This window comes from Podarcis erhardii (genome assembly GCF_964252035.2).
Source record: "Podarcis erhardii genome assembly, chromosome: 3".
Lineage (NCBI taxonomy): Eukaryota > Metazoa > Chordata > Lepidosauria > Squamata > Lacertidae > Podarcis > Podarcis erhardii.
The window spans coordinates 104,577,045-104,600,882 of NC_138507.1; the positions used below are offsets into that span (position 1 = coordinate 104,577,045).

Sequence of the window (23,838 nt, forward strand, 5' to 3'; positions counted from 1 at the left end):
GCTCTACTAATGAGCAGCTGAAGGAACTGGGCCAAATTGTTAGCAGCTGAATGTGTTTCTTGCCGAAGTCGCTTGGGAGGGTGAGGAAGAAGCCGAGTGCGGAATCTCGTGACATCATCACGGCAGTTGGCCTGGAATGTGGATTTGCATGGCCTGGTTTTGCAAAGTGGGGCAGCTGGTGTCCAATTGAGGGGGAAATTATATCTCTACATGTGCCGTGGTTAAGATTATTGTCTCCCTGGGGCCAATTTCGCCATGGTAAGATCCATCACTCTCATTCCTTTTTCTTTTCTTTTTATTTCATTTATATCTCACCTTTCTTCCCAAGCACCATACAATTATTTTTCTCTCCCTCCTGCATTTTACAACCCTGTGTAGTAGGCTAGGCTGAGAACTAAGGGCTGGCCCAAGCCCAGCCCAGCGATTTAAACCTGGGTCTCTCGCTCGCAAAGTGAGCCTAATGGGCCAGTCACTTTCTCTCAGCTTAACCTACGCCACAGAGCTGCTGAGAGGATTTTTGTTATATATACATATAAAAGGGTAGGATGGGGAACAATGAATACCACCTTAAGCTTCATGGAGGAAAGGTGGGATATTAGCATTATAAATAATTAAATGTGAAATTAAAAGCAGAGTATTTTATCTCCATGCACCCTACCCTAGAAAAACACTCAAGAATGCTGATGCAGTTTGTTTGTTAGTTTGGACAATTTATACAGCCATCTTCAAATATTGAAAGGGCTGTCACATGGAAGATGGAGCAAGGTTGTTTTCTCCTGCGCTGTAGGGTAGGATCCAACTTCAACTTACAAGAAAGGAGAATCCGACTAAACATCAGAAAGAACTTTCTGACAGTTAAGAGCTGCTCAATAGTGGGACAGACTCTCTCGGGAAGTGGTGGACTTTCCTTCCTTGCAGGTTTTTAGGCAAGGGTTGGATATCCATCTGTCATGGATGCTTGAGTTGAGATTCCTGCATTGCAGCAGGATTGGATGAGAAGTCAATTGGCCTCCTCTTGTTCCTTGATCTTCTTGACATTTGGTGATTTTTGACTCTGTTGATATGCAACCCCCTTATTTTCTCCTCCTCCTCCTCCTCTTCCTGTCTTGTCCTTCATTGGACCAAAGATATACCCACCTAAGCTAAGAAAATCAGAACTCTGCTGGATCAGACCAAAGGCCTAGCTAATTTAGCATCCTGTTTCCTACAGTGGTCAACCTCTGGAAGGCTTGCAAGCAGGATATGAGGTCAACAGCTGTCTCCGGATGATAGACCTTACAGATAGCATATCCCTATCGTGACTCATAGCCATCTAGCCATCGATAGCTTATTCTCCATGAATTTGCCTTATCTTCCCATGTCATCTAAACTTCCCATGCCATTTCACTATTCTGACACACTTTCACATCCCTCTCGAGACAGATGGGTGCCAACAACAAAATTTTGGCACATGTCTCAAGGTAATGTGCAAAATACAATACAGAGGGGGGGAGGGACAGCTGAAAACAACATAAAAATAACAGCAGATAAAATTTAATAATAATAAAATATTTGTACCCCACCACTCTGGGTGGCTTCCAACATACAGAGAAACGTAATGAAACATTTAAAAACTTCCCTATACAGGGCTGTCTTCAGATATCTTATTAAAGTCAGATAGTAGTTTATTTCCTTGACATCGGATGGGAGGGCATTCCACAGGGCAGGTGCTACTGCTGAGAAGGCCCTCTGCCTGGTTCTCTGTTACCTCACTTCTTGCAGTGAGGGAACCGCCAGAAGGCCCTCGGCAATGAACCTCAGTGTCTGGGCAGAAAGATGGGGGTGGAGACGCTCCTTCAGGTATACAGGACTGAGGCCATTTAGGGCTTTAAAGGTCAGCACCAACACTTTGACTTATGCTTGGAAACGTACTGGGAGGCAATGTACGTCTTTCAGTATGAAGTAGGCACCCACAGCAGAGTCCCATCCATTCAGCTGTGAATCTTGTTAGGAAAAAAAGATGTCTTCCGTTGTTTCTGGAAAGCCAACTGTCCCATTTTTAGTGGGACATCCTGTATCCAAAAGCCAATCCTGACTTCTGTTTCAATCTCAGAATGTCCTGTTTCAGTCAAAGAGACACTCACTCTGGCAATTGTCAGCAGAGTCGCGCCAAAGCGCCTTCCAGACCAGTGATCTGGCATGACTCTGCTGAATGCCAGAGCGCCGGGCGAGAGCATCAAGAGTGAGGGTGAGTAGCGCAAGCAAGTGATGAGTGTTGGGAGGGTGAGGACAAGTAGTGTGAGCTGTGAGAGGTGGGGCAGGGCAGCATGGTGGGTGTGGATATCCCGGATTTTGTTCAAAAAAGTTGGAGCATTTGGGAAAGTGAAGATAGTGGATGCCTTCATATTTGGATGGGATGCTGTTCCACAGAACAGGGGCAGCCAAACTAAGAGCCTTGCTCCAAGTTGCTGTGGAGTGGGGCCCTTTTGTGCAACACAGCCATTTTGGCCTTGCTGTCACGGGCCGTGCTGAGGAGTGTTGCACTGAGGAGGAATCGTGGGAGCCACCCCCTCCCCCTGCTCCTACTCCTGAATCTTCCCAGGAGCGGGAAGACAGTATAGAGTTGGAACAGTGGTTTACAGAGGGGCACAGTTCAGAAGGCAGAAGCTGGGAAATACTGGATGGGGAACAGCTAGCAGAAAAAACACTGGGAGAGAGAGGGTTAACAGATTCACAGTCATTGGACAGCATTTATCCACTCTTCTCAAGGTCAAGAAGAGCTCAGAAAGTCTCAAAACAGAAAGTGCAGAGTCTACAAACTCAGATTACAAAACATAGGAGTTATGTAGATTAATAGGAATGAAGGGGGTGTAAGCCTTAATTGTGAGCACCACCATTCTGGGTAGACCCTTTCTTTTGTCATTTGCTGTGTTTAATAAAGAAACTGGTAAAAATTCCCTTTTGTTTGATCTGCTCATTTATGGCTACAGGGGAGGAGGTCGATTCCCCAAAGCCTGACACTCGTGCATTAAAACCAGTTGAATTTCCCCCCCTTAACTTTCCTGCCCCCGATGTGATATTTGTTGATGATGTCTTCTCAGAAAAGCGTGTGTGACTTCTCCCTTCCCCACCCGCAATCTGTTTCAGGATGCCAACAGTTCAGGGTCCCCAGCCATCCCCGCGATTGTGACTGACGCGCTCGCTAATGGAGACCAACGAACACCGTTAGCGACCAGAAGGCAGCTAGAAGCCACCAGCAGCCCTCTGCCGTTAGACGCGGTTGCCAAAGAGGAGAAGGATGAGCACAGAGAGGAGAAGGACGGCCAAGGAGCCAAGGAGCAGGAGCAGAAGAACGCCAAGCAGACCCAGGGAGCCGATAGCGAAATGGAGAAGATGCGCTTAGACTTTGAGCTGACCCTTCTGAAGCGCCAGCACGAGGAGAACGACAAGCAGCGGCAACATGAGGAGAAGATGGAGAACATACGCCAACACTTGCCATGCAGAACGCCTGGCCAAGGGGACGAGGAGCAGCGGGGGAGCAATTTGGACCCCATCACGGAAATTGAGCTGGAGAAGATGCGCATGGAATTTGAGCTGGCCAAGCTGAAGCAAATCTCCGAGGAGAACGAGCGGCAGCGGCAGCACGAGCGGAAAATGTACGAGGACAAGGAGAAGCAGCGGCAGCACGAGGAAACCATGGAGAAGCTGCGCCTGCGGCAAGGGAATATCCGAGTGCTGGGCCCGAAGGCGACAGGGAGCAAGGCGGAAGCTGCAACTGAGTCGTTTTCTGAGACCTTTGGTGAGGTGGGGAAGATGAGGATAGAACTACAGCTGGCCATGGAAGTCTACTTGCCAGATGTGACTGAAAAGAAGTCCCACTCTGAGGCTAGTGGGCAACAGGAAGGCCCGAAGCCTGAACAACCTCTGGAGAAGATCCTGGAGACAGGTAGGCCGCCAGTGCCACCGGAACAGAAGACCGACGAGGTGACTGAGCACCTGGGTCTGCAGGTGCCCCGCATTGTGGTGAGCGGAGCAGAGTCGGAGTGGTCGAGCAGCAGGTTGGACTTAGCCATCGAGACCGAGCTGGAGAAGAGGAGGATGGAGTTTGAGCTAACGAGGCTCAAATACGAGCATGAAGAGAACGAGAGGCAGCGGCAGCATGAGGAGAAGATGGAACAGCTGCGTCAGCAACAGGCAACACCCAAGGAGGTAAAGGGGATACCGGGAGATAAGAAGGGAGGCTGTGGTCATACTGGATCGCAAGCCTTTTTCTAGCCCTCTTGTACACAGAGACCCTTTCGCTCTGGCTCGCCTCTTACCTGCTCTTGTGGAAAGGGCTGTAAAATGCAAATAATGTCCTTTGACAAATACAGGCTCCTCCAGATGGGTGCTTTATTGCAGGCGGATTCCACAACAAGTTATTGACACAGTGACAGCTCCCAAGTGGTGGGGTTTTATCCTGCTCTAGTTTGTTTTCTGATGTTCCCACAGTGCTGTCACTTTATTTCAGTCTGGCGGGACTACAACATGACAAAAGCCAGGCAGAAATAAACCAGAACGCTTGCGCTATATAAAAAAGTTACAGGACGTGAGCAGGAAGCTGAGGGATCGGCACTAATCAGAAATGAACCAATGTGACTGCTTGGAAATTTTTGTAGGCACAAACGGTATTGAAAGCAGGGTCTGTGTGACCATCCCAGTAGCATCATGAGCACAAATCAACATGAATGTGGAAAAAAACAAACATCTGCATTGGTCTCCGGTTAACACAGCCTTTTCCTCTGGTATCTTAGAGTTACTTAGAGTTTTACTATAATTTGACCTTTATTTTATAGCATTGCTTTTATATTTTTAAATAAAAATATTAAATAAATAAAATAAAAAATATTAAATAAAAAAATTTTTTATATTTTTATAGATGCACGCTGCCCTCAGACCTTATCGGCAAATGGTGGCATATAGTACTGATTTTAAAAATTAACTACAATCCCCCACACACCTCAGAAATGAGAGAAAATGGGAAGATGAGATAATGTAGTTAAGAGTGTTGGAGGTAGTTTGATGGTACTGCCTTCCAAGTTTACAATTTTCTGTTCAGGGGTAGTTGGGCAACATTTGGAGGAACCCTGGGTTCCTACCGCTGCTGTAGGGCCTATGTCAAAACATCAAATACACCATCAGATACCTGTGATCTAATCAGCACAGGAGCCATCATTTTATGGGTGACATTCCACTGGTGCTCCTGAATGTTTCTAGGCTTATTGCTATTTCACTGCTGGTCACTGGGCTTGGGCATTGGTGGGTTTAACCCCTGAATGGAAATTTGAAAGGGACCATAACTGTCAACTTACAGATTTGAAAATAAGGGACCAGCAGCCTCGAAAATAAGGGATCAGCAGCCAAAATAAGGGATTTTCCGGGCACAGGTATGTTTGGCTTCTGAGCCCCTCCGAGCCAAAGGCAAAAAACCCAGCCAGCAGCCAAACAAAGCCTCATCAATAAGGGACAGCAGCGGGACATGGGACTGGGATAAGGGACTGTCCCGCCAAATAAGGGACGCTTGACAGCTATGAAAGGGACTAGGTTTGACTCTCTGTCTTCCAAATCCTGTTCATGCAACTCTTTTTCTTTCTTCCACAGTCTGAATGAGGAACCTGTGCCCTGTCTATTGGCTTCCTTCCTTCCATAGGCTGGGCTATCAGCAAATACACACAGAATGTCTCTCCCTTATAACTTTGAACCTCTGCTCTGCATTGCCTGTACTATATTATACTTTGATAAAACACGCTAGACTCTCTGCCTTGTGTTTTCCTCCTTGAGATGTGTACAGGGAACGACCATTTTGCACGAGCTCAAAGCATGAGCAACAGTACATGTGCATGCCATTTTTGGACCCAGAAGAGGGCGGAATGGAGACAGGGGCAGAACAGAGTGGGGTAGTAGACTTATGTCTGCTCCAGCGATGTGCACAATGACCTGGAACGCAATCCCTGTGCAAATCGGGGGTTGACAGTACTTGAATAGAATCAATTCAGCAAATACAGGTCTGGTTTTATGGGTAGGCGAGTTGGGAGTTTGTGCCAAGGGCCACACCGAAGAGAAAACAGGATTCAGCTTGGTGACTTGATGTTTGCTGAGTGTATTGCCTGCTGTGAGCTAGAGCAAAATTACTGAGAGCTAACTTTGGGTCGGGGCGCTGGCTATAGGGGGCAGGAAGGGCTTCTGCCCCTCAACATTTCATGGCAGGGGGCTGACCCGCCCCCCAAATACTGAGAGTGCTGCCATCCCCCACTGCCCCTAGGCATGTGCTGGCACTCCCTCTGTGCCCCCCACCGCGATCGCCAGAGCATCTCGGCAGGCACCCGCACATCCCGGCAGGCATGGCCCAATGGGGGGGACCAGGGCGTCGCACGTGTGACATCATGCATGCGCAACAGACACTCCAATGTTGGGCCCAACTCAGCATGCCTGTTTGGGGTCCTTTTCATGAACATTTCTAGGGAAGCCTGAGCACAGCAGGACACTAAGTTTTGCTGTCCTGAGCAAGCCATACCACTTGGCGACACTGTAAAACTGGCCATGGGAGGCAGGGAGGGAACAGAGGTGCTGAAAGCATTTCGTCCCAGGGGTGGAATTTCTCCTAGGGCCAGCCCTGAGAAGATAGAAGTGTTAGACAAATAGACTCAAGTCCTGGTTCATCTCCCAGCTCAAGCTTGAGCTCTGGGAGTTTAACGGAGTCTACAGGTGCTTTTGGCATGTACATAGTGTTAGATAAGATGGCGCCCAGTACACTTCTGCTGTGCCGATGGACGTCTGTGCCGATAGAAAAACTTGAGCTCCCTTAGCTCTCTCCCTTAGCTCTCTTAGCAAAGTCCTTAGCAGAGTTCAGCAGCGGGAGAAACTGTTGCCTTGTGTGTGGATAATAAATCAGACTGAATGCAGGCTTCTTGCTAATCTCTAACAGTCTTTAATGAGAAGAAAAACATCATAACTCAGCCCGGCGAGAGAGCGGAAATCCTTTTGCCTCTCAGCCAAAAATGAAAGAGAACTCACACAGAAAGAAAGATTCCCGTATGTGAACATAACCATGCCTCAGAATGTGAGACGTCACACAGAACTGTTTAACCCTGTAAGTTCTGATTCTCCTCACACATAGTACCACAACTATGCTGCAGAAGTAATACAGGCTCTGCCGGACTGTATGAATACTATTTGAGCTCGTCTGGGTCAGGAGGTGTCATAATCCAGTGATGGGAAGTCTTTGGTTCTCCAGATGTTGCTTGGCTCCAACTACCATCAGCCCCAGCCAGCATTACCCATGTTCAGGGATATAATAATAATAATAATAATAATAATAATAATAATAATAATTTATTTGTACCCCGCCCATCTGGCTGGGTTTCCCCAGCCACTCTGGGCAGCGTCCAACAAAGATTAAAAATACATTAAAATGTCACACATTAAGAACTTCCCTAAACAGGGCTGCCTTCAGATGTCTTCTAAATGTCAGGTAGTTGTTTTTCTCTTTGACATGTGGTGGGAGGGCGTTCCACAGGGCGGGCACCACTACCAAGAAGGCCCTCTGCCTGGTTCCCTGTAGCTTTGCTTCTCACAGTGAGTGAACTGCCAGAAGGCCCTCAGCACGGGACCTCAGCGTCTGGGCAGAACGATGGGGGTGGAGACGCTCCTTCAGGTATACTGGGCTGAGGCCGTTTATAATGATGGGATGATGGGAGCTGTGGTCCAACAACATCTGAAGGGTGGTTATTTTTATTTTTATTTGTTAGTCGTTTTTCTCACACAGCGACCAAAACTATTTGCATTAAAAACCAATCACAAGCAAAAATAGAAGTCTAAGAATACAGCAAAAGAGCTATAAAGTAAGAGCCAGAAGCTTGGATAGAGAGAGAAGTATTTGCCTAACTAGATAAAGATGGTGCCAGGTGTACCTCCTTGCGGAGAGCATTTCACGAGTGGGGGGCCACCGTGGAAAAGGCCTGTTCCTGTGCTGCCACTTTCTGAACCTCCCATCGAGTGAGCCCACAAAGAAGGGCCTCAGATTATTATCACAGGCGTTGGTCAGTTCATGTCAGGAGATGTGGTCCTTGAAGTACCACAATCCTGAGCCACATATGGCTTTATCAATCAAAACCAGCACTTTGAATTAAGGCTCTCCATCTCTGCCATAATGGAGATTAAGTTGCCATTTATTTCACAGTGCATGCCTACATGGAAAGTAAAGGTAAAGGTAAAGGGACCCCTGACCATTAGGTCCAGTCGTGACCAACTCTGGGGTTGCGGCACTCATCTCACTTTACTGGCCGAGGGAGCCGGCGTACAGCTTCCGGGTCATGTGGCCAGCATGACTAAGCAACTTCTGGCAAACCAGAGCAGCGCACGGAAACGCCGTTTACCTTTCTGCCGGAGCGGTACCTATTTATCTACTTGCACTGGTGTGCTTTCGAACTGCTAGGTTGGCAGGAGCAGGGACCAAGCAATGGGAGCTCACCCCGTTGTGGGGATTCGAACCGCCAACCTTCTGATCGGCAAGTCCTAGGCTCTGTGGTTTAACCCACAGCGCCACCTGCGAACCTACATGGAAAGTAGATCCCACCATATTCAATAGGGCTTACTCCCATCCCAGGTAAGTATATAGGGGATTGCAGTCACAGCCTGTTCATATCCTACCCCTTCTCATTTGTTAACAATATGTACTTTGGGCTCCAGTTTAGTTAATCACTCCGTTAGATTAATCTGATCTCAACATGTTGATCAAGTAAAAAGGTGCCTGCCTCCATTCCAATTTTGCTCAGTAGATTTCAGCCGAACTCAAACCAAAGGTCATATACACCACTTCCAGATGACGCCCAGCTCCTCCTCAAGCAAGAAAATAAAAGTAATGCAGGAGATGTCTCCGAAGTTTGGGTCCCTTGTAAATACTGCATGCAAAAGGTAGCCCATGTTTTTTTGCAAGCGCATGCATGCAATTTCCAGATGCAGCTGGATGTTGAAGTTTCAGGCTTCGAAAAGCTGCAAGGCAGAGCTTGTGGTTCAACTGTGGATCGACTAATTGTGTTCTTCTGCTGAGATTACGGAGTTCTTTTTGCCTTTTACGCAGTCGGGTCACAGAAAAGCTGTTGGAGAGGAGTTTGTCGTTGCTTTTAGAAACCTTCATTTATATACTGTATATATAAAAAGGTTTAAGAAAATGGGAGGTGAAACTTGGGTGAAGTTAGTAAGAATTACTGTATTTTTTGCTCTATAAGACTTTTTCCCTCCTAAAAAGTAAGGGGAAATGTGTGTGCATCTTATGGAGCAAATGCAGGCTGCGCAGCTATCACAGAAGCTAGAACAGCAAGAGGGATTGCTGCTATCACTGTGCAGCGATCCCTCTTGCTGTTCTGGCTTCTGAGATTCAGAATTTTTTTTTTCTGGCTTTCCTCCACCAAAAACTAGGTGCGTCTTGTGGTCTGGTGCATCTTATAGAGCGAAAAATACGGTAAATATGTGCCTCTGTTTCCATAGGGAAATCGTTCTGTGTGTGTGTGTGTGTGTGTGTGTGTGTGTGTGTGAGAGAGAGAGAGAGAGAGAGAGAGAGAGAGAGAGAGAGAGAGAGATTGTAGGACTAGAAACCATGGAGAGCTGCTGATAGCCATTGTTGAAAATACTGGCCTAGATGGACCAATGGTCTGATTCAGTATAAGGCAAATTCCTAATCTCCTTAGTAAACACTCTTCTCCCTCTCCACGGCTGTCTCTAGCAATTCTGCAAACGTATTTTTCAAGGCTTTTTAAAAATGACTTAAAAAGGAGAAGTGGAACTCCACCTGTCTGTGCTCACATTCCTTTAAAACAGGCCACACAGAGGGACAGAGACTCTCCCTTCCAGCATTCACTGTTCAATAACATTTTCTCATTCATTCTTTGGCGAGACGTGCGCGGCTTAATTGGGGCGGATAAATAAATAAGTAGTTCGCCGAAGTTCCAGCAAGGGAAGGAAAAGTTGCTCGCTCACAACTCGGAGACAAAGCATCACATTGTTTAACTCGCAGATGAGGAGGAGAGGAGACCAGATAAATATGAAGTCAGTGGAGACGGTCAGCATGCCTTTGGCTAGATTTCCTGACAAAGAGGCTTGTTGTCCTCCTGGCCGCCTGGTCTGTTGTGAATGAATAAGGCAACAACTCCATTCAAGACACAGACTGTCCGTTACACATACAGCTGGCTGCTTTGTGCCCGCAGATCACAAAGGCAATGAGGGGAGGAGACTGGGATCAGAAAAAGGAAGCGGTGGCCATTGTTCCAAAAGATATATGGGGTGGTAGCCAAGTTTTTCAAGGAGGAGGAGGAAACACGTAGCCCAACAGCCAGTTGCGCTCAGCTTTCAGACCACAGGAACACAACCATACCCAATCTGAGGAACCATCATCAGATGTTCTTTTCTCAAGTGGCACCTTCCTGTACTATCCAGCATACTCATGTGTGAGTTAAAGATAGTGCTGTGGCAAAACTAGGGGAAGGGCTAGGGCTCCGTGGTGGAGCATCTGTTTGCCATGTGGAAGTTCCCACATTCAATCCCTGGCATCTCCACATAGGACTGGGAGAGAACTTTGCCTAGAAGCCTGGAGTGCCTCAACGGGCAGCCTGGGCAGACAATACAGAATTGGATGGACCAATTGTGCTGACCTTTAAAACCCTAAACGGCCTCGGCCCAGTATACCAGAAGGAGCATCTCCACTCCCTTCGTTCAGCCCTAACACAGAGGTGCAGCTCCGAGGGCCTTCTGGCAGTTCCCTCACTGCGAGAGGCCAAGTTACAGGGAACCAGGCAGAGGGCCTTCTTGGTAATGGCACCCAACCTGTGGAATGGCCTTCCACCAGATGTCAAAGAAATAAACAACTACCTGACTTTTAGAAGACACCTGAAGGAAGCCCTGTTTAGGGAAGCTTTTAATATTTGCTTAATTATTGTATTTTAATATTTTGCTGGAAGCCACCCAGAGTGGCTGGGGAAACCCAACCAGATGGGCGGGGTATAAATAATAAATTATTATTATTAGCGGTAGTAGTAGTATGAGTAAAAGGCAGCTTCCCATGGTTACATGTCTTTAGGATATATGGAATTATTTATACATACAGTATATATTACCTGAGCCTAAGATGGAGGGGCTCACGAAAGATTGCAAGTCTGAGGGCAGGGACCGCCTTATCGCAAACATCTCGTAGCTATTCTGGGAGCTTTTCTTTTCCAACAAGCAAGATTAAAATGCTTTAAATAAATATAAAACAACTGAACGTATGCATCATCTTGTGGGCTAAGACAGGGGGAGAAGTGCATGTTGCGCTAGAACTATTGTTTATATTCATATACAATTAAAACTTACACAGTTAATCAAATAAGATTCCTTTAATCAGGTAACAGATCTATTTTTTTCTGAAATGATGAAAAGTTATAGTTTATGGTGGCAATCCAATAGGCCTGCTCATTTTTATCACGGGGATGATAGGTTGGGATGATAGAAAAGAAGGATAAGACGGAACACAAAACCTCCACCATATAAATATTAGGGTATTTCGCAGACACAGCCGCCATGTTTATATACCAATCTGGGACTCAGCTACATTAGTAAAAAAAGAAAACCAAAAGTTATAAATGTGTTAGAACACTGTGGCACCAGATGGCGCTGTAGAGCTGAAATTGGAACTTTATGAAATTTTACATTGTGAGCTTTAAAAAGGTTTTTTTAAGCAATTTCAGAACATTTATTTATAGCTGTGTAGATGCAGCCCAGCATTACAATAGACACTATAAATGAGGCTTTTAAGCTAAAACCCACTTCCTTTTGCCATTTGCTCAGCATTCAGAGTATGGAAATCAGGTTCTCTACTACTGAGTGATGAGCCAGTTGTAGCAACAGGCGGGCTGTGATGTCATAGTGAAGCATCTATGACATCAGTTTGGCAGTTGGCTCTGTTAAGTCTGGCTTTGCTTTTTATATTGTCTGGGGTGGTGGGTTGCAGAAGTGCATCATGGGACAGTGAGAGCCTAGTGTAACAAAAGGCTGCCTAGTGTGGTGTGCAGCCCTGTTATTCACACGCCTACTGCCTTGAGCTTCAGTCGCTTATGGTAAGAATGGTTGTTCCTCCATTATCCTTTGTCTTGCTCTTCCTTCAGGAAGCTCAGAGTTGTTTGGACAGGGCTCTGAAGGAGCCTTCTATCCAAGCACTGACCGCAATGAGAGCTACTCAATTTTAAGAAGAGGCCCAGCCACACTGGTGTTTTATTGTCGGTGCATTCTGGGCACAACAGTAGTGGACTAGTGATGGATTTATCCTGCTTTAGTTTGTTCTGCAATGCTTCCCCAGTGCTAACACATTATTGCAGGTGCTACAAATACAATAAAAATGGGACAAAAATAAACCAGAACTCTTTTGGGTGTTAAGAAAACAACAACCAACTGTGATTTCAGCAGGAAATTGTGGGATATGCACTGATTGGAAAATAAGTTGTGTCACCATTGTGACAGACACCCTCACTGAAGTTGAGTGCTGGGTAGTGTGACCAATATTATAGGAGTGCTAATAGATAAAGCTACCGGCAGCAGCCCATATTCACACAATAGAAGTCTATAATTAACTATTTTATGGTAGCGCCTATGTTTACCAATAGCATTATAGTTCTGTGAAGCTTTCTAGTGTCCACTCACGTCCCACCTAGAGTTACAAAGTGTGAAGAGGGAACAAAACTGTCTGCCTGTTTAATGCTTGATGGTTTCCCATTTGAGGCACAAAATTTAAAGATACACCCTCTTTATACAGAAATTTTTAAACAGCACTCTTTATCAAACCAATTCTCAGGTAGATCTAGAATGGCTATCACTGTTCTAACCAGCAACACCCCCTCAGGTCCTTCTAGGATTTGACTCTCTGCTGATTGACTGTTGGTCCCACCAGCTCTCGCTGGTTCCTGGGATGCCAGGAGGCAGACCCAGGGCCTGTCCGTCACAGCCACCCCAAAACTTTTGCAGACACAATTGGCATTGAAAGCGGGCTTGCACAGAACCATCACTTCTAGAGCATCATGATGAATGTGCAATAAGAAGTTGTATACTCCCCCATTTTTCTCTTGTGGTGAGGGGATATAGGATGTTCTGCATCAGCTACCTAAATTGCTTTTCAGTATGCAGCCTGTTAGCCAACTTAGGTACAATTTCCAAGCTGAGCAAGTTGTGAGGTCAAACCCCAATTTCAAAAGTGGCAAGGGGTGAAGAGGGAGCATTTAAAAAGAAGTCATGGTTAGTTCTTCACCCATGCAGTGAGCCTGGCTACCTGCCAGCTTAGAGATTAGCGTGAAAGGTGTAGGTACCAGAAAATCAAACTCTGGTTAAGTCATTAGTCTTGCCTTTCCTACGATGCTTCATGAGAGCTGCTTGCTTTTAAAAAAAACATTTAAAGCGCTATGTTGTGTGTTTATTGGTTTATATTTTATATACCCACTTATTTTTATTTCAAAGCAAAAACGAAGAACAACTTGCAATTTTGTTCTTGGAAAATGGGGGAGGAAGGTGATGGGCTTGTGACATCAAAAGCAGGTTAGATACCCTTTCCGTGCTAGGACAACCCTGAAAATGTCTCGTCTGCTGCCGACAATGTGACTGAGCCAACGTCGGCCCCCGACGACCTGACCGAGCCGCCCTGCACCCCTAACGATGTGACAGACCCCCTGGACATCCGAGACGAAGAGGCACAGCTGAGGATGAAGCCGCAGATGGAGCTGGAGAACCTGCACCGCGGCCTGGCCAACACGGAGGGGGAGATGGACACCTGGGTCCAGATGGAGCAGCCAAGCAACAAGCAGGCCCGCGCCCTGGCGACTCAGCTGGAGAAGATGCGCCTAGACATGGAACTCACCATGACCAGGTACCGCTACGAAGACAAGGAGAAGCAGCGGCAGCATGAGGAGAAGATGGAAGCCATGCGCCAGCAGGCACTGTCAACGGCACAGGTAAGGGCTGGCAAGTGGAGGTGAGAAAAGCAGAGGAAGAAGACGGAAGAAAAGATACAGGCCACGATCCAACTTGCATTTTCTGTACAGTGGTACCTCAGGTTACATATGCTTCAGGTTACAGACGCCGCTAGTCCAGAAATAGTGCTTCAGGTTAAGAACTTTGCCTCGGGATGAGAACAGAAATTGTGCTCCGGCGGCACGGCAGCAGCAGGAGGCCCCATTAGCTAAAGTGGTGCTTCAGGTTAAGAACAGTTTCAGGTTAAGTACAGACCTCAGGAATGAATTAAGTACTTAACCCAAGGTACCACTGTAGATTTTTTTTTTAAAAAAAAAACAACAGTTTTTTTTTTTTTTACCATTTCTGTGTTGTATTTTCTCTGGCAGGTACAAAGCAGTGCAGGGCTTTCAGCGCATTTAATAGCTATGTCCCCTGAAGGGACATGGGTGGCGCTGTGGGTTAAACCACAGAGCCTAGGGCTTGTCGATCAGAAGGTTGGCAGTTCGAATCCCCGCAACGGGGTGAGCTCTCATTCCTTGATCCCTGCTCCTGCCAACCTAGCAGTTCGAAAGCACACCAGTGCAAGTAGATAAGCAGGTACCGCTCCAGCAGGAAGGTAAACGGCGTTTCTGTGTGCTGCTCTGGTTCACCAGAAGCAGCTTAGTCATGCTGGCCACATGACCCGGAAGCTGTACGCCGGCTCCTTCAGCCAATAAAGGGAGATGAGCGCTGCAACCCCAGAGTCGTCCACAACTGGACCTAATGGTCAGGGGTCCCTTTACCTTTACTAACCCCTGTTGAGGTTTCCTTTTCTATATAAAGGTGCCACAGCCCTGTCCTCTTATGAGACTCTGCCCTACTTCCACAGCCAGGAACAGGGCCCACCTGGCTGTTCTGAAGAAGTTGAATTGATGGCCAAACTGCATTTTGCAAAGGGACCATAATCTCTTGAAACTTTAAGAAACAACAACCCCAAATACCTGAAAGGCAGCCAGGGAGAAGGGGGTAGGATGTGAAATTGCTCACAGCAGCATGGAAAGATTTCTTTCCCCTACCATGAGGTCTTTTCCAGATCAAAATTCCCTCCCAAGGCTGCTCTTTTCTGTATTTGTAGCATTTTTCCTTCCCAGGGGAAACAACAGTGGGGGGGGGGGCAATAGTTTGATCAAGTAAACAGCAAAGGGAAAGAGTTTAAGCATCCTTCTCTGCTGCTAGCAACTCGCTAGTTTTGGTTTTTGAGAGAGAATTCCAGTGACAGATCTCATGCAACATGTAGCGGCAAATTTGACCCTTAGTAGCTTCTTTCTCCCGCTGCTGCTTCCAGAGATTGAATTCCTCATAGATTCCAGTCACTCACCACAAGTTCCCAATTCAGTTTGAGAACTGAGAAACTACAGAAAAACGGAGCCACTTGGTTGGCCAGCAGAAAAACTTCTCTTTGACATCTGGTGGGAGGGCGTTCCACAGGGCAGGTGCCACTAACGAGAAGGCCCTCTACTTGGTTCCCTGTAACTTGGCTTCTCGCAGTGAGGGAACCGCCAGAAGGCCCTCAGCGCTGGACCTCAGTGTGGGGGTAGAATGATGGGGGTGGAGACGCTCCTTCAGATATACTGGACCGAGGCTGTTTAGGGCTTTAAAGGTCAGCACCAACACTTTGAATTGTGCTCGGAAACGTACTGGGAGCCAATGAAGGTCTTTCAAGACTGGTGTTATGTGGTCTAGGCAGCCGCTCCCAGTCACCAGTCTAGCTGCCACATTCTGGATTAGTTGTAGTTTACAGGTCACCTTCAAAGGTAGCCCCACGTAGAGTGCATTGCAGTAGTCCAAGCGGGAGATAACCAGAGCATGCGCAACTCTGGCAAGACAGTCTGCAGGCAGGTAGGGTCTTAGCCTGTGTACCAGATGGAGCTGGTAAACAGCTGCCCTGGACTCAGAATTGACCTGCGCCTCCATTGACAGCTGTGAGTCCAAAAGGACTCCCAGGCTGCGCACCTGGTCCTTCAGGGGCACAGTTATCCCATTCAGGACCAGGGAGTCCTCCACACCCACCCTCCTCCTGTCCCCCAAAGCCAGTACTTCTGTCTTGTCAGGATTCAACCTCAATCTGTTAGCCGCCATCCATCCTCCAATAAACAGCGCAGGAGGGTTTCACTATGGAAGTGTAATGTGGGAATTACTGGCGCTTGCAAAGGAAAAAGAGAGTGCATCTTTGTTCAGCGAGCCTTTTGGTGACCTGCAGCAACATGGCTGGAACTACACACCTTTTTCCCTTTGCTCTCTTCACAGCCTTCTGGGGGAAGCCATCATTTTCTGTTACCTCAGGACCAGTTCACCTTGTTCCTGTATTGCTTCATCTTCATACATGTCATCTACATAGCGAAGGAACTGGTGTTCTTCTTCATTAAGAAGCATGAGATGTTCGCCATCGGTGTCATCCTCATATGTGCCATTAAAATATTCTGGAAGTAAGAGTCTTTGGCATGTATGGCTCACAGGGCCCCGGCAATGCACCCGGAACCAGCATTTTCACAGACTTTATTTAATGCAACCTTCCTCTTTGCAGCCCGGTCGCCAATACCCACAACACATGCACAAAATGCAAGCCTACCCCATGCATCGCAAAAAAAACCAAAACCCAGTTCTGTCAATCTTTCTCTGCCCCCACTTTACACACATGTGCGACACAATAAAGCATGCAGACTAAGCACCCTGATGTACTTTTAATTGAGTTTTAATAAATTATTTTAATAACAGAGTTTTAAAAAATTCTCGTTGCTGAATTTGCTTAGCACCGCATGAGGTGGGGATCCTTACCTCTACCTTCTTCTTCCCCAAGAAGTTCACTAACTTCCTAAATGGTCCACAAATATGGTTTTCCTTAAAAAAAATATTAAAAAAATGACCCCATTTTTATACCCTTTGAAGCCTAAAAGTCTGTAAACAGAAGAAGTAAACAGATTCCTGACAGGGAGTCAAAGAGACTGGACAAAGCTGCAGCTGCTAAGTTGGTTTGAAGTGCTCCTTTGCACATGGTCCAGCTTGTCAATACCCTTCTTAAATTGTGGTGCCCAGAACTGAACGCAGTATTCCAGGTGAGGTCTGACCAAGGTAGAATAGGGTGGTACTTTGATTTCCCTTGATCTGGACCATGGGTAGGTAAACTAAGGCCCAGGGGCCGGATCTGGCCCAATCGCCTTCTCAGTCTGGCCTGTGGACGGTCTGAGCGTGTTTTTACATGAGTAGAATGTGTGCTTTTATATAAAATGCATCTCTGGGTTATTTGTGGGGCATATGAATTTGTTTTTGTCCCCCCCCCAAAAAAAATATAGTCTGCCCCCCTCCCGCAGGGTCTGAGGGACAGTGGACTGGCCCCCTGCTGAAAACGTTTGCTGACCCCTGATCTGGACACTAGACTTCTGTTGATGCAGCCTAGAATAGCCTTAGCATTTTTGCCGCTGTATCACACTGTGGGCTCATGTTAAGCTTGTGGTCTACCAAGACCCCTAGATCCTTTTCACGCATATTACTAGCAATCCAGGTGTTCCCCATTTTATATTTATGCAGCTGGTTCCTCCTGCCTAAGTGTAAAACCTGAGATTTGTCCCTATTGAAACTCATTTTGTTAGTTTGGGCCCAGATCTCCAATCTTTATCCCGACTCTGAGATTCTGACTAAACATTTGTAAAAACTTTATGACAGCAAGAGCTGCTCAGCAGTGGAACAGACTCCCTCGGGCAGTGGTGGACTCTCCTTCCTTGGTGGTTTTTAAGCAGAGGTTGGCTGGCCATCTTTAATGGATGCTTTAGCTGAGATTCCTGCATTGCAGGGTTGGACTAGATGACCCTTGGGTCCCTTCCAACTCTTAAGATTCTGTGATTCTATGAATTGAAAACATTTTGATCAGCTACTTCAGTAGTCTCGATTCAGATGGTGAAATATATAATTAAAAATATTGTATTATTTTTTTTAAGTACAAGGACAAAAATATGCAGAGAACATGAGGGGATACTTCAGAGCGTGGGTAGGCGGACGGTCCGGGAATCAGCGTGTTTTTACATGAGTAGAATGTGTCCTTTTATTTAAAATGCATCTCTGGGTTATTTGTGAGGTATAGGAATTCGTTCATATTTTTTCCGCTTCAAAATATAGTCCGGCCCCCACAAGGTCTGAGGGACAGTGGACTGGCCCCCTGCTGAAAAAGTTTGCTGACCCCTGCTTTAGAAGTACGTATGTAAGATAATGCATGGAGAAACGGGCGGGGGGGGGGGGAGAGAGAGAAGCGTTTCTCCCTCTTTCTCATAGCATTAGAATTGAGGGCTGAATGAAGTTTTCGGTGTTACGCGCTTTGACTTGGGGGCTGTTTGCTGCTCCGCCTCAGCCAGAAGACACGTCTTGGGCTGAAAAGAGCCTCTTTGCAAATGTGCAGAAATCTGTCCCCCGCCCCCCCCTTTGCCTTTGACAAAGCAAAACAAAAATAGCAGCCAGCAGGCGCGACTCTCTCTTCACAAACACACAGAGACACGCTTTTGTGAAGTTGAGGGTTCCCAGCGCAAGCCTCGCCTCCGGGAGCCCCCGACAAAACTTGGCGGGGGCGCGGGAGAAAGGGAGGCGAGAGACGCGAGACGTGCCCCGTGAGGCGCCGAGCCTCCTTTGGTACGTGCAGACTGGGCCTTCCGCTTCCTGAGGCCTCGGTGGCTCCTGCGGCTCGTACGTGATGCGAGGCAGCCGCTCAGGCGCATGAATTATGGACGGGCTCCGTGCGTCCCCGGACACGAGGCGCGGAGACTTTCCACACATGTACTGCTAGTGATTCACATGTATTGCTACCGCCGCCCCCGCCCCCCCCCCCGTTTGATGAGCATCCCCTCAATTCCTTCATTCAAGTCATTTATAAAGATGTTAATTGACGGGATGAAGGAATGCTCATCAGATCTGCAGATGACACCAAACTGGGATGCAGAAGACAAGAGTCGGGGTTCAAGAGGCAGATTGGAGAGCAGTGCACGTGAAAAGGATCTAGGGGTCTTGGTGGACCACGAGATTAACAGGAGTCAATAGTGTGATGCAGCAAAAAAGAAGAAAAAAAAGCTGCTATTCTAGGTAGCATCAACACACATTCCCCTACCCCCTACCCCCAACTCCACTTCTGAATAAGAGATTGTTTTGCACAGTCACTCCTGTTGCTGCTGCTGCTTCTCTCTCTCTCTCTCTCTCTCTCTCTCTCTCTCTCTCTCTCACACACACACACACACACACACACACACTGCATACATGTGCCTGCTGCTGCTGGAGAAATGAACATACCTACTAGGCTCTCTGTGCGTGCTCCAGAGTTGCCAACTGATCAGGCAAAAGCCCCTGGCCTGCTGCTCCTCTGCCTATGAGGTTAAAGGTAAAGGACCCCTGGACGGTTAAGTCCAGTCAAAGGTGACTGGGATTGCGGTGCTCATCTCGCTTTCAGGCCGAGGGAGCCAGCGTTTGTCCGCAGACATGTGGCCAGCAGGACTAAACCGCTTCTGTGACGGAAACCAGAGCGCACGGAAACTCCGTTTACCTTCCCACTGCAGCAGTACCTATTTATCTACTCACACTGGTGTGCTTTCAAACTGCTAGGTTGGCAGGAGCTGGGACAGGGCAACAAGAGCTCACCCCATTGAGCAGATCCGAATCGCCAACCTTCCGATTGGCAAGCCCAGGAGACTCGGTGGTTTAGACCACAATGTCACCCGCGTCCCTTTCCCCCTGCCTATGAACACAGGCTTGAACAACAAAAAGGGGGCCTCTACAGCACCCCTCCTCCTCATGCAAGTGTTGCACCTGGGAGAGGTCCTCATCTCTACATTCTGACTTGCAGAATCGGAGTTGCAGAAAATCCAGGCCTACCCCATCCCAAATAGATGGCTGTCCTATTGAGAATCAAGCTACTCCGATCTGCATTTCCCTATCCTAGGTTCTGTCTCTGGATCACGCCAGGGGTCAGCAACCTAAGGCCCATGGGCTGGAAGCGGCCTGTGGAGGTCGTTTGACCGGCCCCCGAGCCACCCCTGAACCAAGCCGACCGCTCTCACCCTGTGCTAAACTGGTGCAGTGCGGGGACTCGCTTCCGCGACGCTGAAAAGTGCATCTGGGCAGACACCGAAAATCACATCTACACAGACGCTGAAAATCGTGGGCACGCACGCTGATATGCGCACACAGTCCAGCCCACGGAGGGATCTCCGCGGTACCAATCCGGCTGAGGCAAGATAAACCTTGCTGACCCCTGGATCACGCTATAGCGTGGCAGGATACTGGGAACTGGCTTACTCCTTTGAACAGAAGACTCAGCTGATGAGTGCTGCCATCTGCCAGGACCTATATAGCCAAAACAACAGGAAAAAAGAGGGAGGTATTAGCAGCCGGGGGGGGGGGGGAGAAACCTAGCTTTTGCAGCAGTACAAAAGCACTTTAGGGGGGAAACCTAAGAAGGTAAAACGGCAATATGAAAACAGCTGCGTAAGGACTAAACATGCCAGTTGCCACCGACTGCTGAGTGTCTGTTGGGGTGGGGGAGTGGAAACCCAAGGAATGAAGCACTCTGCACACTGCAACATTTTGTTGCAGGTATCCCTTGTTTAACAATGTTGCAGGGATGCCAGGATTCTCTGCACGTGAGATTTATGCTGGGCAACACAGCTTAGCATTCAGGAAGTACCGTGCTGCTATTGTTGGCAAAACCTCTGTGTTTTCACGGATGGAACAAGGAGATGTGCCCAGGGAGATGCTGCAGAGCTCAGGCTGCTGAAACAGCGGTGGAAGATGACCCAGCAGGTTCTTGGATGTGTCTCAATAAAACAGATTAATGGGTGAGAGACTCTGATGGGCAATTGGCTGCTCAGTTATATCAGGCTCTCTTATATATACGGAAATCAGGCCAAATAATGTCTAGTTTCAGTCTGGGGGAAAGGGTCCCTATTGCAGTAAGAGGTGATAAAGCTTAGTGCATGGTTTCCTAAGCTTCTGGGTCATTGACGACTCCTTGATAAGTGCATTTGTGAAGATGCCTTTTGGGGTGTTTGTTCCTGAGCCGTGGAAGCCACGATGCACAACACCACCTCTTAGCTCTTTCCCCCCATGATGCAAATGATGACTAGGATTGCCAGATTATGAATATGTCCTTGTCGATGTCCCTTCAATAGCGGTTTGCTCTAGCAATTGGCAGCGGGTTCTGCTTGGCAGTTTCCTCCCATGCTAAGCATCGCTTGCTAAGGTCTGCGGATCAAATTGGGAACAGGAATGGCTTTGAGGTGTGCGGTTTGTCCTAGCCAGTTGGCAACCCTTCGTGATGCTGATGTAGATTTGAGCGCTTGGGTACCTGAGAAAATTTAACAAAAATTATGCCACGTTGCTGTATGTGGCAGATGCTTTGAAAACAAAAACTAAGGCTGCTATGATCCATGCACAAGATTCCATTGCTCTCATAGAAAGGTGTATTACGGCCCCCATGTGCAGTGGACAATGTTCTCGTGTATACATGTAACATAATAGAATTGTAGAGTTGGAAGGGACCACAAGAGTCACCTAGTCTAACCCCCTAAAATGCAAGAATCCTTTGCCGAATGTTATGCTTGAAGCCGCAACCCTGGGATTAAGAGTCTATCCAAGCGAGTTATCCTGACTATCTCAGTATCATTAAGCTTATATGTACGGTATGTATGCTTTTCCAGATAATGCGCAAAGCAGCTCACAAGAACAGTAAACAATATATAGGTGCAACAGGAACATAGGCACAAATATACAATAATATATCCTGTTATAAGCATAATATATCCAAACCTCCAGTTTTAACAACACCACAAACTTAGAAGAGCTTAACTACAGGAACCTTGTAAAAACTGCTTGTCTCTAAGGAAGACACTAGGGGTCCCCAGTAGACAAATGTTGCGATTCTCACAAGAACTACAATTCCCAAGGCTCTCTGGAGAAAAAAGGAACAATTGCTGACAAGGCGGTGGTGATGTTGTAAAGCGTAGCTGAGGCTAATGATTTATGGCTCTGCTTTAGCTTTTCCTTCCATAGGAGTGAAAGAACTAAGCAGTGACAGATGTAAAGGGAAGTCTCTTTTCTCATCCAGCTGTTGACACTGTTCTAAACAATTAGCAGTAGAATATAAAACTTGTATGTATGCCATCGTAGCCACAAGAATTTAAAGCCAGGAATAAGTCTGCCACCATTTTCCCTGGCAGGGCTCTGGTGCCTTTAATGAAATTCTGAGGGTGCAGCTTCAACAGATACAGCTTCCCCCTTGTGGGAAGGGATAGAGGGGGTTCACCAATAGCTATCTGTCAAGCCAGGATTGGCATTGTATGCTCAAACCATCCTGTCCCAGTGAGTAACCTGGCTGCTGAATTCTGCACTAGCTGAAGTTTAATAATAATAATAATAATAATAATAATAATAATAATAATAATAATTTTATTATTTATACCCCGCCCATCTGGCTGGGTTTCCCCAGCCACTCTGGGCAGCTTACAACACAAATAAAACCATAGAAAAACATCATTAAAAACTTCCCCATACAGAGCTGCCTTCAGATGTCTTCTAAAAGTTGTGTAATTGTTTATCTCTTTGACAGCGGGCAGGAGGGCATTCCACAGGGTGGGTGCCACTGCTGAGAAGGCCCTTTATTGTTTTCAGAGGCAGTGTCACATATACAATGGTACCTCGGGTTACAGACGCTTCAGGTTAGAGACTCCACTAACCCGGAAGTAGTACCTTGGGTTAAGAACTTTGCTTCAGGATGAGAACAGAAATCGCGTGGCGGCAGCAGGCAGCAGCAGGAGGCCCCATTAGCTAAAATGGTACCTCAGGTTAAGAATAGTTTCAAGTTAAGAACAGACCTCCAGAATGAAATAAGTTCTTAACCCAAGGTACCACTGTAATGTGGACTGCAAGAAGATCAAAGCGATCCATTCTTAAGGAAATCAGCCCTGAATGCTCACTGGAAGGACAGATCGTGAAGCTGAGGCTCCAATACTTTGGCCACCTCATGAGAAGAGAAGACTCCCTGGAAAAGACCCTGATGTTGGGAAAGATGGAGGGCACAAGGAGAAGGGGGCGACAGAGGACGAGATGGTTGGACAGTGTTCTCGAAGCTACCAGCATGAGTTTGACCAAAATGCGGGAGGCAGTGGAAGACAGGAGTGCCTGGCATGCTCTGGTCCATGGGGTCACGAAGAGTCGGACACGACTAAACGACTAAACAACAAATCTAACCTAGAGATTCAATTTACCACTTGGTGTTTCTCTAACTTGCCCTGGGATCATAGGGTGAAGGCAGGGGCGTCTTACCCATAGAGGCTAGTTCTGGAGGGCGCCAGGGAAGAGGCGGAGGCTGGACGCGGCGCCTCCCAGCATCAGCTCACCGCCCTTGCCCATCTCCGCCATGCCGTGCCGAAGCAGCACCATGCCTGGAGCCTCCGTCTGCCGTGGCCACCACGGCACGAAGCGGCCAGCTGAGCCGGGAGGCGCCGCATCCAGCCTCCGCCTCTTCCCCGCCAGAGGAGCTGCCCTCCAGCCGCTGCCCGTCTCCTCCAGCCCCGCCGGCAGCGCCATTCTCCTTAAAAAAACTCTGGGAAATGGGGGAGGGCGCCAGAGGGAGCTTTGCACCATGGTGCTGGATATGCTTAAGATGGCCCTGGGTGAAGGGTAGCTAAAAAATCTAAACAATGATAATGATGATGATGATGATGATGATGATGATGATGATGCTAATAATAATAATAATAATAATAATAATAATAATAATAATAATGGCATAGGATTCTTCTTCATTCCTCCACACACAAAAAGTAGCGACCAGATTTGAGGTAGAAG

The 23,838-nt window shown here is 47.4% G+C and overlaps 1 protein-coding gene across 1 annotated transcript; it reads left to right on the forward strand.

Annotated features, from left to right (window-relative positions):
* Positions 1-112: 112 nt before the first annotated feature.
* On the forward strand, positions 113-16,690 carry LOC309338629 (uncharacterized protein). The gene is made up of 4 exons (XM_081855949.1): positions 113-258; positions 3,127-4,188; positions 13,593-13,982; positions 16,270-16,690. The coding sequence occupies exons 1-4, from the start codon at positions 256-258 to the stop codon at positions 16,450-16,452; spliced, it is 1,638 nt and encodes a 545-aa protein (XP_081712075.1). The 5' UTR covers positions 113-255; the 3' UTR covers positions 16,453-16,690.
* Positions 16,691-23,838: the final 7,148 nt, after the last annotated feature.

Excerpts from the sequence above, each read along its gene's own strand:
- LOC309338629 (XM_081855949.1), top strand. Across the intron at positions 4,189-13,592 it reads AACAGGCAACACCCAAGGAG|GACAACCCTGAAAATGTCTC; the intron begins GTAAAGGGGATA and ends TTTCCGTGCTAG. Across the intron at positions 13,983-16,269 it reads AGGCACTGTCAACGGCACAG|CCTTCTGGGGGAAGCCATCA; the intron begins GTAAGGGCTGGC and ends CTCTCTTCACAG.